This window comes from Curcuma longa, chromosome 11 (genome assembly GCF_044706935.1).
Source record: "Curcuma longa cultivar G26 ecotype Majalengka, Jawa Barat chromosome 11, ITB_CL_G26_1.1, whole genome shotgun sequence".
NCBI classification, from domain to species: domain Eukaryota; kingdom Viridiplantae; phylum Streptophyta; class Magnoliopsida; order Zingiberales; family Zingiberaceae; genus Curcuma; species Curcuma longa.
Genome location: NC_133871.1, coordinates 24,571,802 through 24,588,855, shown reverse-complemented (window position 1 = coordinate 24,588,855; position 17,054 = coordinate 24,571,802). Strand labels below are relative to the sequence as shown.

At 34.1% G+C, this 17,054-nt stretch overlaps 3 protein-coding genes across 3 annotated transcripts; 1 reads left to right on the top strand and 2 right to left on the bottom strand.

Moving 5' to 3' along the window:
* Positions 1–3,346: 3,346 nt before the first annotated feature.
* On the top strand, positions 3,347–4,042 carry LOC141839695 (abscisic acid receptor PYL2-like). The gene has a single exon (XM_074727504.1). It carries the CDS (start codon positions 3,347–3,349, stop codon positions 3,965–3,967), a length of 621 nt encoding a protein of 206 aa, XP_074583605.1. The 3' UTR covers positions 3,968–4,042.
* Positions 4,043–11,176: 7,134 nt separating this feature from the next.
* Positions 11,177–11,867, bottom strand: LOC141840918 (large ribosomal subunit protein uL11). The gene has a single exon (XM_074729022.1). The coding sequence runs from the start codon at positions 11,837–11,839 to the stop codon at positions 11,339–11,341; it is 501 nt and encodes a 166-aa protein (XP_074585123.1). The 5' UTR covers positions 11,840–11,867; the 3' UTR covers positions 11,177–11,338.
* Positions 11,868–12,463: 596 nt separating this feature from the next.
* Positions 12,464–16,695, bottom strand: LOC141840302 (proteasome subunit beta type-6-like). The gene is made up of 8 exons (XM_074728242.1): positions 16,520–16,695; positions 16,336–16,412; positions 15,046–15,101; positions 14,749–14,821; positions 14,268–14,379; positions 14,105–14,178; positions 13,491–13,565; positions 12,464–12,775 (listed from the first exon to the last, which is right to left on the bottom strand). The coding sequence occupies exons 1-8, from the start codon at positions 16,620–16,622 to the stop codon at positions 12,644–12,646; spliced, it is 702 nt and encodes a 233-aa protein (XP_074584343.1). The 5' UTR covers positions 16,623–16,695; the 3' UTR covers positions 12,464–12,643.
* Between the last annotated feature and the right edge of the window lie 359 nt (positions 16,696–17,054).

Sequence of the window (17,054 nt, the reverse complement as noted above, 5' to 3'; positions counted from 1 at the left end):
GATAAAAATTTTAATTTTGACAAAGTCGAATAATATCCTCCTATGTCGTGATCAATTATAATTTTTTAATTTATTTTTTTATAAATGATCATATGGTCGTTAGGAAAATAAATTTTATTTTATTTTATTTTAAGAAGATAGCAATAGTATAGCAATCAATTCTGTTGCAATAATGCTTTGTAAAGGAAAAAAGTCAGCCTTACTGTTGGTCCTTTAGTTTTCATTCCAACTTTTCCCCGTTCCAATAAAGTAGTTAGTTTTATCATCCTTTCTTGCAGCACAATAACACAAGAATCTGAGACTAGGTTAAGTAACCTAATCAAAAGAATAATAAGAAATTAATAATTCATGATAATAAAAAATAAAACCGGTCACTCTAATAATTCAATACAGTAGATCTTACAATGAAGAAGTAAATTAAAAAATATTAGTATTGATAGAGGTTAATTTTGACACTCCTTGCATTTGATAAAGTTTTAATTAATGCAAGAGATCTATGATACAGAACAAAATAAAATCTAGAGTTTTCAAACTATTTTGATCATAAATTTCGAAAGATCATAACTTTTTATTCAAATTAAAATACAGAACTCATAATATATCAATTTAAAAATTCATTTATAGATTTATATTTATTATCCAGTATAACGTATAATGGCTAAGTCTTACATTCAAAATCCTCGTTTAAAATTTTTTTAAATATTTTTAAAAAATTTAATTGTTTATTAAGATTATTTGTGTTTTTTACATCGTTAAAATTTTTAGACTATTTAAATATTAGCTTAAGCCCAATTAAAATTGGATAGAAATGTGTATCATCGTTAAAAATTTTGATTAATTTGATCAAAAATTTAATTAATTAAAAAATTTTCACTTAAATTTTTTAAAAAATTTGATCATTTTAATTAATTTAAAACTTTTCAATTTTGAATAAATTAATGTAGTCGATTCAATTTTTAAACCGATTACTCAATCAGTTTACACATGCTTTAAAGATATTTCAAGATCTAGGACTCCTCTACTAATTATCCCTGAATATTTTTGCTAAAGCACACTTTTAAAAGTAAATATCTCAAATCAAGGCTTAGAATTAATGGGAAAAATTATAAGTACTTTCTTCTAACTATCATCTCGTGTTAAATTTGAACGTGTTTATACAGAATTATTAAAACAAATATATAGTTTTATTGAAATTATTTATTTGTACTAGTTTGAGAATTTAAAATGTTATTACATATACAGTTTAAATTAATATGTATATATATTTTATTAATTAATGCGTCTATATTTTCTACTTTCACTATGTTAACGTAAAAAAGTTTTTATTAGTATTTTTTTAAAAACATATTGATAATGTTGAAATCTGCTAGCGAGATAGATATTGAGATGACAATATGATGGTCGATAAGTAAAGTTGAAAAATCGAAGGATTATTCAATCATTAATTTTAATTTGTTATTTATTAATTCAGGGCGGGATTCAAAAATTATAATTAACGTGATAAATTATATATTATTATTAAAAGTAATAAATTTATATATATACTATTTACTAGAACTTAACCTCGGGTAAAGGATAGAATGACACATTTGGTTGAATATAAAAAATCCAAAATAAATCAAATAAAATAATAGGATATAAGAAAAAAATAAATAACAAAACAAATGAAATTAAAGGAATAAAAATAAACTCTTATTCTATTTTCCAACGGTATTGGTTAATTTCGATGATAAAAAAAAGATAAAATAATAATTACTCTTATTAGAGGGGAAAAGGACTAAGATGATTGGACTGCTGAAAAATAACAAAAGGATGGTTATCATGGATTTATATTTATATACTAAAATAAAGAGGAGTATATATTAAATAGAGCTGTCCATTCGGCAATATGGATATTGTGCTATTATTATTATTATTATTTAAAAAAATACGAGTAAAGAAATATTTGATACACCGTAGGAGAATCCTAATGGATTCAAATTTATTGTTAATTTATACTCTAAAGCTGTGGATTTGTTTAAAAAATTAAAAATAATATTGTATTATCTCTTCACATTCAACATACAAATCTAAAATATTACATAATCAATGAACATTAACTTTTATCTCACAAGTGATGTAATAATAAAATAAAATTTATATCTAAGACAAATAGTTATTATTCATGGCTTCAATGCACTACACTTTATTATGAATTATTCTCCTTTTCCCCCCATAAAGTATAAGAATGTGGAACTTAAATTCAATGTTACTTTTGAATTTCTAAGACATATTATTCCGGATAGCTTTAGCACCAAAAAGAACAATATGAGACAATGGTCTCTACTTGTTATATAGTTTGTCTAATAGAATGTTAGATCTTTCACTAAAAAGTCAAAAAATGATTTATAGAACTCGATTAAAGAATAAGAAAAAAGAAAAAGGAAAAAAAACAACCAAAACTAGAAAAATATAGATTTATTTAATAAATAAAAAAATATAACATTGATAAAGGTCCTGTGAGACTGCTTTCGTGGGCCGGCTCATTTATGTTTAATAAATTTCGTGGGCCGGCCGAGTACACTGTAAATAATAAAATATAATCGGCAACAAAATAGGGTTTGGTTTTCAGTATTATATTACGTCGCCAAATTAAATTTTAAAATGGGTTATATAATTTTTTTTATAAAATAACAAGATCTAAATAGTGATAAGAAGCATTTCCTTCTTCAAAATTATTAATTTAAAAACTATTTTTAATATAAAAAATGGTGATGCATCGTATTAAAAGTAAGATGTTGGATCGCGTATTAAAAAATTGGAAAACTTCCAATTATCATTGTAATAATGAGATCATTTATGTCATTAATAACCTTACGTCTAAAATTAAATACGAACTGAGTTAATTTTATTATCTTATTTTCATAAACATCGCTATCATGACACCTTAACTAAGCCCCACCTCCTTTCATTCCATTAGCCGTATCACTTTATTTTAGGCAAGTGGCCCTCCAAGTTTTCTAAAATATCAAAGCATCCTTCCTATTTTTTCACTCAAAGCCTTTTGAGTGAAAACCCTTTGATATTTATTATTCTATGGATCGGAGTGATCACTCAAGTCCTTTGATGTTTGTTATTCTATGGATCGGAGTGATCGCTAAGTCCTTGATGTTTGTCACCACAATATCGACGATTTTAAAATAATTTTGTCATGAAAATATGGTATTAAAAGTGTATTTTTTCGATATTAAAAGTATTTTTCTAAAAATTGTTAAATATGAAGGGTGTTTTATAAAAGAAAACTAGAAGGCATTTCTTTAATCAGCTAGGAAACAAAGAGCTGGGAGGATCCATCTCTCGACCTCTCATGGACATGGAGCCTCCGCCACCACCTCACCGCCACCAGACACCTCCGGCGGCGCCGCCCCACGGCCTCACCGCGGCGGAGCTGTCGGCGCTGGAGCCGCTGATCCGCACGCACCACACGTTCCCTCGCGCGGCAGGCACGTGCACCTCCCTGATCACGCAGCGCATCGAGGCGCCGCTGCGCTCGGTGTGGCCAGTGGTCCGGTGCTTCGCCCGCCCGCAGCGCTACAAGCACTTCGTCAAGAGCTGCCGCCTGGTGGCCGGCGACGGCGACTCCATCGGCAGCGTCCGCGAGGTCACCGTCGTCTCGGGCCTCCCCGCCTCCACCAGCGTCGAGCGCCTCGAGATCCTCGACGACGACCGCCACATCCTCAGCTTCCGCGTCATGGGGGGCGAGCACCGTCTGAAGAACTACCGCTCCGTCACCTCCGTCACCGAGTTCTTCGACTCCGACGACCACGCCAAGGCCTACTCCGTCGTCCTCGAGTCCTACGTCGTCGACATCCCCGACGGAAACTCTGAGGAGGACACCAAGATGTTCACCGACACCGTCGTCAAGCTCAACCTCCAAAAGCTCGCCGCCGTCGCCATGGCAGCGCCCCCTCAAGTCTATAGACAATGAATGCATTCTGCCCCCTGATGTGATTAATTTTTTCAAAATACTCCCTATACTTTCAGTCCTATCAAATGATTCCACCACTTAGATTTGTTTATACATGTCAATCTAATGAATCATCTTGTACTTAGATTTTCCAAACTCGCGGGTGATGAATCAATATATTTTCTTCTTCTTCTTCTTCTTCTTTTTATTGTTTAATATGCATGGTTCATGTTGGTGGAGCAATGAAACGTCCAAGAAGAAATTAGGTGGAAGTGAAGCAGAGGAATCATGTGAAGGGCCCCTGGGAGACATGTGAAAAAAGATGAATTTAGATTTAATATTGTATTTAGACTTTATGTTTGCGTAAATAATTATAAAAAGGACGTATGTATTATCTGTTCATTCTTATTAGTTGCTCCATAGCGACCCAATAGTTTCGACGTCGTCGATTAATAAAATTTTAATAATATAATAGATTTGTTGCACTTTATAATAAATAATTATTTTTTAAAAAGTATATAATACACATATATTATAGTTTTAACAATTAGTTAAATAAATTTTCGCTCGTGGGTCCCGCCACTAATCCTTGCGTTCCTTCGCCTGGCTCGTGGCCGCTGTAAAAAGTAAAAATAAAGAGATATGCAACATGAAAAAGTTTAACATGAAATTAAGATGTGAGACCCATTTTCATGTTGATTGATATCTTGCTACATAGAGAGTCAAAAATGTTCAATTTTCTACTTGTGAGATAAATTGATTATCAAAAAAGATGATTTTAATATCTGTCTTCAAAATATTTATCAGTTGCCATTTTGGGTTGGGTCTTATTTTAACCATTAGTTTGCTTTGTTGATTCAGTTTCTTCCTGCTTTATATTGTTCTTGTTGTTTTCAGAATCAATTTCTCATGTTTGTTTTTCATATTATCTTGGGCTGTGATTAGTGGGGGTTTTGGGAGGCCCCTTTATCCTGCAGCAATGGAGTGAAGAATGTGCCAGTTTCTTGGTTTGGTATCTTTTTTTTCCTCCTGAGGTCTAATTTCTCTGTCACATGAGATTTTTGGGTTTCCCTCACAATGATGGATTTATCACCTAAATACACTTGATATTAGCCCTGTTTATGATATATGTTTGTTTTACTGTTACTATCTAGGCATGGATTTTGAATTATGTTTTGGTAACCCTCTCTTGTTTTCTCAGAGCTTTATCTTCTGACATTTTTCTTGTTTGTGCATTGTTCCCTCTTTTTTCTTTTCTTTTGTTTTTTTTCTTTGTTTCTTGTCTCCAAATCATCTATTTTTCCATCTAAAATGGTAATGAATGTTCAACTCGATTTACAGCAAGATAATTTAAGCAAGGCACTGGCTATTAAAAGTAGTGTAAGCAGAAATATGGTGAATTCTAACTATTAGCATTGCCGTTGCCTGGTGACCTGAAATTTTTAAAAATTTTGACATAGAAGAAATGAACTTTTGTTCACGCAAATCACATATTTTGCCAACTCAAACTGGCGGAGCTGTGTAGAATGATTGTACTGAATATGAATATGGTAAAGAAATGTTGCCTTTTTCAACTTCACTGCTAGTGATATAAGGCAACAGTTGTTTTTTGTTATATTTGAACCAGATAAATTGAATATTTGGCTTCTCTACTTTTGTGGCACCCATTTTTTTGTAGGCTTCCAATTCATGGCACCAAATGTTGTATTTCTTCCTAATTTGATAAATGTATCTTGTTTATCTGTGAGATGACAGAAAAATTATATTAAATTGATTAAATGGGTCATTTTGTGTCACCTTAACTTATTATAAATTGTGCCGTATGTGTAATGGCCTTTGTTCTGAAAATTTTATGATATACCAGCAGGCATCTTCTGAAGGTTTCTTTTGTAATGATCTGTCCTATATGGCCTGCATTGTTTTCCTGGTATAGAAGCATTTGATCTAGGAACTAAATGCTTGTTGATTGATACATACTGCAAATTTAATTAGGCCATCACACATCTTTTGTGAAATAAGCTAATTTTAGAGTATTTGGGTGCAGATGAAACCTCTGCACTTGCCTCCTGGTGATACATCCACTGAAAGAACAGTATATATTGATGGCACACAGGAGCAGATTGAAATAGCAAAACAGTTGGTGAATGAGGTTATTAGTGAGGTATTGCTTATCTTTAAGTTTTTGTTTTAGAAAACAACTGAGACAGGTGGGTGATTATACTGTTGATCACTTGGACACTTATCTTAAAAGCTCGAACAATTAGGAATTAGACCAATTTATATATTTGTACCTTTGACAATTCCCCATACACATGTGAGTGGTATACTTGTAATCTTGGCGAAGCCGAGGCAATGTCCTCCTCCATCATGGCTAACTGCAGCTTCTCGATTTACTTCCTCACAAATGATTGTGGGGCCGACCATGTGGGGCCGCTGGGGTGGCGGATTTCACCTTTTGCTGAAGTGAGTGATATACTTGATTGATCCAAACCCCATATATGAATTGATGAGATATATGTAATATATTTTCTTTACGCATTTAGAATTTGAACACTAGACTTCTTGCTCTAATTTTACAGGAAAAACTCATGTATCTCAAAAAGCTTGAGCTATTTGGAAAGTGATCAATTTATACATTTATGCTATTAACAGTTGGAATTTTCTATGATGCTAAATTATCATTAGCTTTTAGCTAAATGTTTTTTTGCTTTATCATATGTTCTATGTTTAGCTGTTTAAATGTGAATGAACACCAAACTTTGAGCTCTATATGATGCATAGGCTTAAAGTTAATTTTTGAATTCTTAAATTAACCAGGCTGTTCTAATGATGTCTATGCCATGCATCTTTCAAACTTGTGATTGTTCCTGATGTCGCTTTGGGTTCTACTTTTGATGGAATTTTGTTATTAATTTGCATAATATCTGGCAAGGAACTCTGTATTCATCATTCTGTTGGTCACTAGAACATATATCTTACAGCTTTGATTGCACTATTTTTCTTATTCACTTATAAGATTCTTAAGTTAAAATTATTTTTTTGATTAACCATAGATCACTCAGAAAGAGCTACTGCTAAATTCTGTTTCTTATGACACCTTTTTAGGTTTCTTCTTTGTTTTTAATGTGGTGCTTCTTTGGTGTATTCTTCTGCTGCTTATTCGTCACCTTAGGGTTGTTGCATTCAAAATAATGGTTGATTTAATTTTATTATGTTTTCCCCCCACCGTGAGTAGTTGGCCCTACAAGATCATCACTGTTGAAGATGTAGTTTTGAGAGTACTGAAATAGCAATGAAACTATGAAGTGATTTGTTATCGAACATTTTTGCGGTGTTTTATTTTATTTTATTTTCAAATCTACTATAAGTTCTAGTACAGATTCAGAAAACAGTCTATACTTGAAATTTATCACCTCAGTTCCTTCTCAACCAATTAATGTGTGCTCAAGGCTCTTAAACCATATCTGTCTAACCTAGATGCTATACAAATTCAATATATCTTGTTTGTTATCTTCTTATATGACTTGAAAAATCTTACTTGGTTGTTTTCAGTTGTAGATGCTTTAGTATTCTTACAATTTCCTTTCATCACATTAATTAATCCAAAGAAATTTCTTATTAAATAAAGATTCCTATATATATATATATATATATATACACGTTTTTTCTTCCCTTCTATTTCTTGTGGGGAGTGCATAGTTGGTTTAGTTTTTTTTCTATATATATGACTATTATTTTTATATGGAAATTAAATTTATACTTATTTCTAACTTGAAATTTTTATTCCATTTAAATGGTTATTGATGTATAGACTGTCTACAACCTAGGGTTCCTGTCCTGGTTTATTTATATCAGATTGCTCATATTTCTGAGATTGTAACTCTTCAGGAGTTCTGAATGGCAGTCTTTCTCTGTTTGATATCTATTAATTCATGAATCTCTTTAGTCATTTGAGTTATATTACCGTTGGATTTAACTCTCTTTCTGATATAGTACTAAGATATACACATGTTGATAAGTTTGATCAGTTCAGCTTAAATATCCTAGATCTTAACTGGAGATTGAATTGGTCAACGGACAAGAGGATGAACTCTCATGTCTTGACTTGAGCTTTACTTTTGAGAACTATTTTAATTGTAGGATTTACTTGCGTTGGTGCTCCAATATTGGGAGAGGGTGTAGGTTGGCTTGGCACTGGTATGGTATTGGCCTTATTCCTTATGATTAATTGAATATTAGGTGAATCCTGCACCTTAATTGTTTCTGGACATATTCTGTTAACTGATTTTGTTGTTGTGCATAACTGTGTGAAGCTTCTATTATATACTAATAGGTCCTCGAGTATGATAGTCATCTTCTTTCCTTTGCTAGGTGATAGTGTATATTGTAGTAAATTGAGATATCTTTCCATTACATTAATGAGGTTGCAATATTTTTGGGAAAGTTTTATCTTTTCTAACTTTATAGGTTTTCTGAATTGATTTCTCAACTTCAATGATCTTTGTTTATCCTTCATATGTTTCCTAAACTGTTATATGCTCCATCTGCTCCAGCTAGCTATATGCAATCTGCTCCTCTGCAACCAAGTTACGGTCAGTGCCCACTCTCTCAATCTGCTTACGGGCAACAACAATCATATGGTGTGCAACCACATAGCCCATCAGGTTATGGAAATCAACAGCAGCCACCATATAATAACTCGTATGCTAGTGGGAATTCCCAGACTTCTGCATACTCTAATGACAATGTAGCTCAAGGGCCCTACGATACTGCGGCTGTTGCTGCTCCTTCTATCACTGGCGGTGCACCTACAACCAACGCACCTGCACCTTGATGCTGTATGGTTAGTCACCTGGGATGGTAGTTTGTATGAACTTTTCAATCATTTTGCATCTGTTTTTATAATTGCAAATTATCACTTTATTGTGGCATTTTGGTGATACTTTGATGCTTGTGCAATCTAGGTTTTTTTAACTTCTGGTATATTTTTAATCTCTCGTTTGCTTTCTTGTGAACGCTCTGAGATGTTATCAAGAACAGAAGGCACCAGTTCTCGTTTCCAACTTGGCTTTGAAATTATTTTTCACGTCAATAATGATAAGGTTAATCCTGGGGTTTGAATGGGATATGAACCAATAGTGTTGTGTTGTACCAAGGTTGGAATTGAATTGAATTGAATTGAGTCAAACTGTCATTATTGTTTGCGTAGGTGGCCTAACCTGGTTTAGGATGGAGACAGTGAGGGATGAAAACATAAGATGGTTTAGGAGGAATTTGGCTTTTAGGCTACGTAAATTGCACTCGTAAAAACAAGGGGGAAAAAAAATCTTCCAATGGTAGCGGTGATAGAGAGAGCGAATCGAGGATAACAGGGACGGCAGAAAAGAACCAAATTTATATAAAATTTTTAAATACTATTTAAGAAATATATTAATTGTGTGCATTGAAATACATTTTGATATTAAAATTGTGGAAGTGTGATCATACTCTCTCACATGGAGATCTGTTTTAGCTTCTTGATTTAATTCTCTATAAATGATTGAAGGGTCACTCGTGTATGGACGTCCAGGTAGACCCGACTACGGGTCCGGGTTCAACCGGACCCGGCCCCCGGCCCGGGTCAACGGGTCCGGTTAACTGTTGACCCGGTTAGCCGGGCCAAACCGTAACCGGTAGGATGCCGGGCCGGTTAAGGTTCAGCCCATTTGGAACCGGCGAACCGCCGGTTTGGTTTTTTTAATTTTATAATTTTTTAATACATTTTTATATAAAATATATTTATTTAATTCAATTATAATTTAATTTGGCATTCTTAAAAATCGAACCGGAAACATTCTGAAACACAAACACATACACTTACCACTGTTCTACAATACTTTTTGTTATAAGATTAATATAATTATATATATACTATATTTATATTTATTTAATTCATTTTTAATACGCCATTGATGGGGAATCATTCTCACCGGTCAAAGACATAGACACTCACCATTTACCCCTAATGACTTTTATACATAATTTCAATACGATATTATATATAATATAGTTCCATTTACCCCCAATGACTTTTATACATAATTTCAATACGATATTATATATAATATAGTTATATATTTATTTCAATATATATTATAATACGCGATTGGTGGCGATCGAACCCGAGAGTTCTGTATGAAAAATGGATACAGAGACCACTATACTTTTCTGACGTGAGAGAAAGGAATACGCACCACTAAACTACATCAATTTTTCTCTCTTTTTCAATATTTCTTTTATATACATTTTAAATTTTTAATATAATAATCTCGAACCGTGGCGAACCGTCGCGAACCGTGAACCGGCGGTTCCGAACCGTGAACCGTAACCGTCTTGAGCGGTTAAGGTTAAGGGTCAACCTGCCATGAACCGTCGAACCGGCGGTTCCGAACCGTCGAACCGGCGGTTCTGAACCATCGAACCGGCGGTTCTGAACCGTGGTCGGGTCTACGTCCAGGTTCAACGTATGATCTTTTGCCGTAGTTTTTCATCTTATTCTGATGATTATCCATATTTAACCAAGCATATTATCAATTAATTCCTTCTTGAATCATAATGAAAATTCGACTCGACTCTAGTACATTGCGATCTTTGATGCCTGATATTTTTAGATTTGTTTATTTTCTTTTTAAGAATTATTGGTCATGAATAATTTTAGGCAAGTTGGATGAGAATCGTAATTAAATGGAATCAAATAAGAGAAGATATTTCTGTTAGCAAAATTTAATAAAGCTACTCAAGAAATATGCATCAGTAAAATATAGTCATTAGTTTTGTTGCGAGTGGAATACACATAATGCACATAGCTTTTTTGAATATAAAATTGTTTATTTATTTTAATTTAAAATGTTGTGTGTGGATTAATAAATAAAATATAGGTTAGGGACCTAAAATTGACAATCAATTTTTATTAGCTCCTTGAATAAATTTGCATTAGTGTGTATTGCTAACTCATTTTGTTTAGTGTTTTTTTATTATTTTGCATCAAACAAGTTCCATTATCAACCTGTTGGACAGATATTCAGTAAAGATACAAAATGAAGAGATAAATCCAGTAAAAAAAAATGAAAAATTAATGTTCCCAGAAGAAGTCAATCTTGGCGATCATTCCACAAAGCAACTCGATTTCATGTATTCTCAGAGAAAAAAGAGATAAAAGCAGACGATCTCTTACAGAAACATAAACAGATGAATAATTAATCAAGATATTATATCAAATTTAAACTCCATCTGCAATTTCGCATGGTCTCAGAACAAGAAATTCCAAAGACTGAAACAACTCAAGGAGATGGATAAAGGAGCACTTTTGATACAAATCCATAACCAATTTACTGACAGCAGCGATATCTGAGATCAGTCAAGGGGTACCTCGACATCTCCATCGCTGATCTCCTGCTGCAGGTCCTTGGGGTCCTTCCCATCGACGGTGCAGCCGACGGAGACACAGGTGCCGAGGATCTCCTTCACGGTGCCGGAGAGATCCTTGGCCATGGACCTGGGTCGCATCACCCGGGCAATCTCGATGACGTCATCGAGGGAGATGTTGCCATTGTGCTTGATGTTTTTGGTCTTTTTGCGGTCGCGCTCGGGCTCCTTGAGGGCCTTGATGACGAGGGCAGCGGCGGACGGAACGACGGAGACCTTGGCCTGTCGGTTCTGCACGGTAAGCTTGACCGTAACGCGGAGACCCTTCCAGTCCTTGGCCGTCTCCTTGGCGATGTCTTCTCCGACCTTCTTCGGGGAGAGACCCAGCGGACCGATCTTTGGCGCCAGGGAGCTGGCAGCACCGACTTCGCCGCCGGTGACTCGGACGAAGACGTCTACTACTTGCGTGGGATCGAGCTTTGGTGGCATCGCGGCGTCGTCGTCGTCGGCGGCAGTGACGTGGTGGAAGACTGAGATTAGGGTTTGGAGATCACATATATATATAGGAGCGAATTTCATTTTGCTCACCATAGTTTCTTGTATTATAATATTACCCTCAAAATTTTGAAAATTATTACAAGCCCCAGACTTTTCGAACGATAACAAAATCACAGGCGGGAATTTATCATTCATAAATAATTATTATTTAAACCAACAAAAAGTTATATCAAATAATATATTTATTAAGAAGAATTTTATAAAGGGCTTGAAAAGCTATATATATTCTTTCTTTTATACATGTGTTGGTGTCAAAAAACACCAGTAATATTTCTCAAACTCTGAGGGCATTTTTAAAAGAAAAAAAATCAATTAGAGGTAAAGTGAAACTTTTTCTATCATTTACGGTTAACCATAACCTTATCTAACGGTATTACATTAAGAGAATAAAATGTAATTCATCAAAATCAAGGGAACGAAATGAATAGGCTAACAAAATGCTGAGGAGAAACTCACAATTTTACTATCGAATTCGAATATGATGGATTCTGTCCCAGATGAGAACTATATACGAAGTATTATTAACAGAAAAATGCACTAGTTCTTGATTCTCAATTAAGCAAACACATGCTACCATTTGTAATATCTTATAGAAGTACTTTTGGTTAAAGCAATAAGATCTAAGATACATTTTGAACTAAAACTTCAAGAAGTCTAAGGAACTTCATGGAGTCTACCATGCCAAAAATCCAAGATCAATGACGAAGGAGTTCGATAGATCATCAAGTGATATATCTAAGTGCTCATTGGCTCAGGGCTACTGGAAGAGAGGATATCAAGAAGGGAGTTCTGTGGCTCCAGCTCTTCATGCCACAGAGGTAGTGAGTCGCCTGAGTAGAAATTCTTAGTAACACCATCAGCATTTATCTGCAAATGGAATTGAGACAAAAAAAAGTCAATCAAATATGATGAAACATCTCTCTCCGTACATCCTAATTCTGATGACTAATGGATCGCAATAAGAGTCATCGCCTAACAACACAAACCGCATTTGCTAGCCAGCCAAGCCAAATTAAAGATAGAAAACTTCAAGACCAAAAATCATTAGAACAAGTTTTAGAGTTGTCTTATCCACAGTTCTTTTTTTTGGAAAATGAAATGAGCAAGCAATTTGGTTGATTGGTGTGCCAATTCTTTTACATTAACATGGAGAAAAAAAGATTTATTCAAATCAAATTTCATTATCGGAAGAAAACGAAAACCATTCCTGGAGATCTAGGAGATACCTCTTGAAGGTAGGCAATAAACAAATATATATACAAGAGCCTTGAGGTCACTAAAGCTAATAATTATTTGGAGTTGGCTATATGAATCATATCCCTCTATTAAGCCAAGAAAATAGTACTAAAATTCATGTCAATAGGTTTAGGTAAATCGAGACTGGATCATACAAATTATTACTATGATTATTCATCCACTACAAGCATATTAGAAGGTATCCATTTAAGCAGACATGCCTTCACAAACAAAGCATAATGGCTGTTTTTGTTCTCTTTCAGGAAAATAGATATTTACAAAAAGATGTAAATTTCTTTGATAGAAATTATGCACTTGCAATAATATACACAGTTAATATACTCACTATGACTGTGCGAACAACACCTCCACTCGCTCCATCCCGAGCAATAGCAAGAGAGACAGCCTTCACTACTAATTTCTGTATTTTAGAAGAAGAGTCATGATCTATCAGATCATTTCCTACCAACTGATTAAGAAATGCAAGTATTGCTTGTAATCCAGAGATGAGGTTAAAATACAAGACCATTGAAAAATAATGCAAACAATATGAAAGCAAATACTTATACTGCTAAAAACAGAACTTGCAGAAGTTAACTCAATTCTTGAGAACCTTAGGTCTAATTAGATATAGAAACCATTTTAGTACATAAATCTATTATTCTACAGAAATGAGATGAGAAATTCCCCAAACTAATTGTTTTTGTTAAAAATAAATTGCATACCTATTTACAATAAGCTTCAAGGAGAAATAGAGAACCATTATAAGTTCTAACAATAAAGTTAGATATCAAAACAATTGAGGGAATAATGGCCAACAAGGTTTGAAAATTGAAATCAGCTGACAAAACTTATTGCAACTTTTCATACTCCATGTTTGATGTATGACAACAAAATTCAGAATATCACATAGAAAACTCTACACACCAAACAAACAAAAAAAGCCTTCACTTTTCATACCTCAGCTTCATCTTTGCTCATCCCTTCTTTCCATGCTTGGTCAAAAAACCCATAAAGGTAGCTTGAGCCAGATCCTATTGACAGAGCACATGTGATCAGATACAAGACATGGACAAAAAATAAATTTTATTTTGATTCTAACAATTCAGATTGTTAAACCAACCTCCAATTGCAAAAGGCTGCTTCAAAATTGTCCCTCCAAGTGGTACAGAAAATATTTGGCCTCCTTCATACTTATCCCATCCACCAATAATAACACCCATTTGCAACATGTTCTACATAAGTTCATGAGACAAGTAGGATCATATAAGAGTGTTATATTGCAGATGTGTATCCTAAAATAAATGGGATAATTTAAGTCTACTACTTTTTCATGATAAAGTAACACGAACCGACACAAATTAGTTTATCCTACAGTAAAGCACATGGGATGGTTTAAGATTATATGGAAGAAAACCTGGGGCTAGTTACGATTCTATTGGTTTGGTAGACATAAGGAAAATAGTCTCATGTTTTATATTAATTACACAAGCTTATCATATGTAACATAGATTTGAATATCGATCCATGTATGAAATTAGCTAATTGATAAGAATAAAATAACTGTAGCATGTACTTCACTAGGAATCATAGTGTTCTGGTACCTTGTTTTGATAAGACAATAATCTAACTAAATTAGCCGCCACCTTGACAGTTGCAGGTTGCCCAAGTTGAATTCTGTGGCAGAAACACAAGTCCAGGAAAACCAGATGAGCTATACTCCAATAAAAATAATCAGCTAAGGTTCATGGGCACAAAGTTCATCACTATAGCTGTGGTAATTGGTTTGACCATAGAACTTAGAGAGGCTAAAGTTTAGTCATCACTACGCAAATAATTCATATAACAAAAAACATGTTCCATGTTTGTACAAAAGGAAGTAACATAATAGTTTAACTCACGTGTGTTGATGAAGGAAGTATCTAACATAATCTGAGATAACCTGGGAATCAGCAGCCTGCAGAAAGACCAAAACTGCTTTTATCCATAAAGATATCTGAAAAACCAAACTTGGTAGAATACATTAATTACTCCTTAGCCAACAAGGCTTATCCAAGTCAGGAGATAAGTTAGCAAGTAAAACTATATACTAACTCAAATACATACTACATTAAAAACCTTAAGAAACTAAAATGAAATAAATATCTGAAGCAGCAAATGTTTAGATTGACAGGATAATTTGCTATTCATATGTTCAATCTCACTATCAACTATTCCCTCACCACTTGCTAAATGTTAGGAATCCATGTGTAGCATAGATTTTGTTGGTGGCTTAGGTATACAAATGAACAAAACTTTACAATAAAACAAAAAAGTTGTTAAGTTGACAAAAGAATACAATGCACAAACATGAAGATGGAAGAATGCAATAGAAATTGGAGAAAAAGTTCTTTGTTGATTTCAAAAGATGCCATCTGGTAGTACTGAAAATAAGAAGATTAAATAAGTATGCATGTGACATGTCTGAGGCCAAAGTAAATTCCATCAGGTACATATCAGATCTTTTTCTTTCTATGCAATACACTCTCAAAATTTTGCATAGATGTGTAGCAAAAAGATACCTTGACATCTAAGTGGCAGAGTTCAATAAGCATTCTGAGTGTGAAAAACAGGTTATTGACAAATGTAGTACGATTCCATGTATTTGAGTCTAGGTCTACTGGTGGTTGCCCACAGTCTCTCCCATATTTCAAGCCAGGTATGTGTGTTAAATATAGTATTAGGAAAACAGGGGTTGTTTCAAGGGCAGAACACATTGGGAAGTGACATGAATCATCTGGAATATAACTGGAACAGACATAGTATAAGAGCTGGAAAAGTTGAGAAGGACATTCACAAGTTTTAACTGAAAGAAACCACAATAATTCATTTGGCTAATTCGTAGTTTACTTTAGTCCAAAAAATCTTTGAAGAATATACGTTTTAGAAAGATAATGCTAACCATAAGTTGATTGTAGCATGGTGATCCAAGAAACATATAACGTGTTTTCCCCTACTGCTAGCAAATGCATGATGCAGCCTTTCCAACAAAATGAACAAAACAGCAGCCAAACACAGCGAACAGCAATATCACAAAAACTTTATAGAACCAGAAAAATTCAACCTATTTAAAATTAATTGCGACAAATTAATTAGCTAAAATTTAGGTCTCAACGTAAGTAATTCACGAGCAAGAATTCAGAGGCCATTACCGATCCAGAACGGCAAATATAGACGTTGTCCGTTAGCTGGGTGATCTTGTCCGACGCCCGATTTGCGACATACATTCCTAAACGCAAAATCCAAACGTGTTATCCAAAAGAACTCCAACTAAGAATTGCTCTGAGTTTTTTTCCCCCTCTTTTCTCTTTCCTCTTTAAAATTTTCTCGTATCACCTGTGCTCGTCCTGGAATCGGCGCCAAGGACGACGCCACCATCGTAGGTCACACCGATGATCGTGGTTCCCATGGAGTGGGGAGCGTTGAGGTCGAGATCCATTGCGACTTAGAAAAATCGAAGAGGAAACGAGAAGATGCAAACTCTAGAAAGAAGATTTCCGATCGAGTGGGGCAGTAAATTATCGAATGCGCTGCCCCTTGTGCAAGAAAAGCTAGAAAACGAAAGCGGGCCGGTATCAGTGAGATCCGTTAACCCTAAACCTTAAACTCTAAATCCGTTAACCCGATTTTAATTTTGCTACGGATTTGAATTTGGAAGCGTATTTGGTACTTGTTAATGTTTGTGGTTACGAGTTTGGCTGTAAATAAATAAGATGTTTATGAACAATATTAGTGTTCGCCTATAAAACATTTGCTCAATAATAAAAATAAACAAATTTAAACTTTAATAAATTTGATTTGGTAAAAAAAATTCATGAACAAATTTATTCATTAATTTAATTTTCATTTTTTATTAAATGTATAAAATTTT

Excerpts from the sequence above, each read along its gene's own strand:
- LOC141840302 (XM_074728242.1), bottom strand. The coding sequence starts at position 16,622 with ATGGATCTCGACCTCAACGCTCCCCACTCCATGGGAACCACGATCATC. Across the intron at positions 15,102-16,335 it reads ATATTTGCCGTTCTGGATCG|GCTGCTGATTCCCAGGTTAT; the intron begins GTAATGGCCTCT and ends GTCTTTCTGCAG. Across the intron at positions 14,179-14,267 it reads GCAGCCTTTTGCAATTGGAG|GATCTGGCTCAAGCTACCTT; the intron begins GTTGGTTTAACA and ends CTCTGTCAATAG.
- LOC141840918 (XM_074729022.1), bottom strand. The coding sequence starts at position 11,839 with ATGCCACCAAAGCTCGATCCCACGCAAGTAGTAGACGTCTTCGTCCGA.
- LOC141839695 (XM_074727504.1), top strand. The coding sequence starts at position 3,347 with ATGGACATGGAGCCTCCGCCACCACCTCACCGCCACCAGACACCTCCG.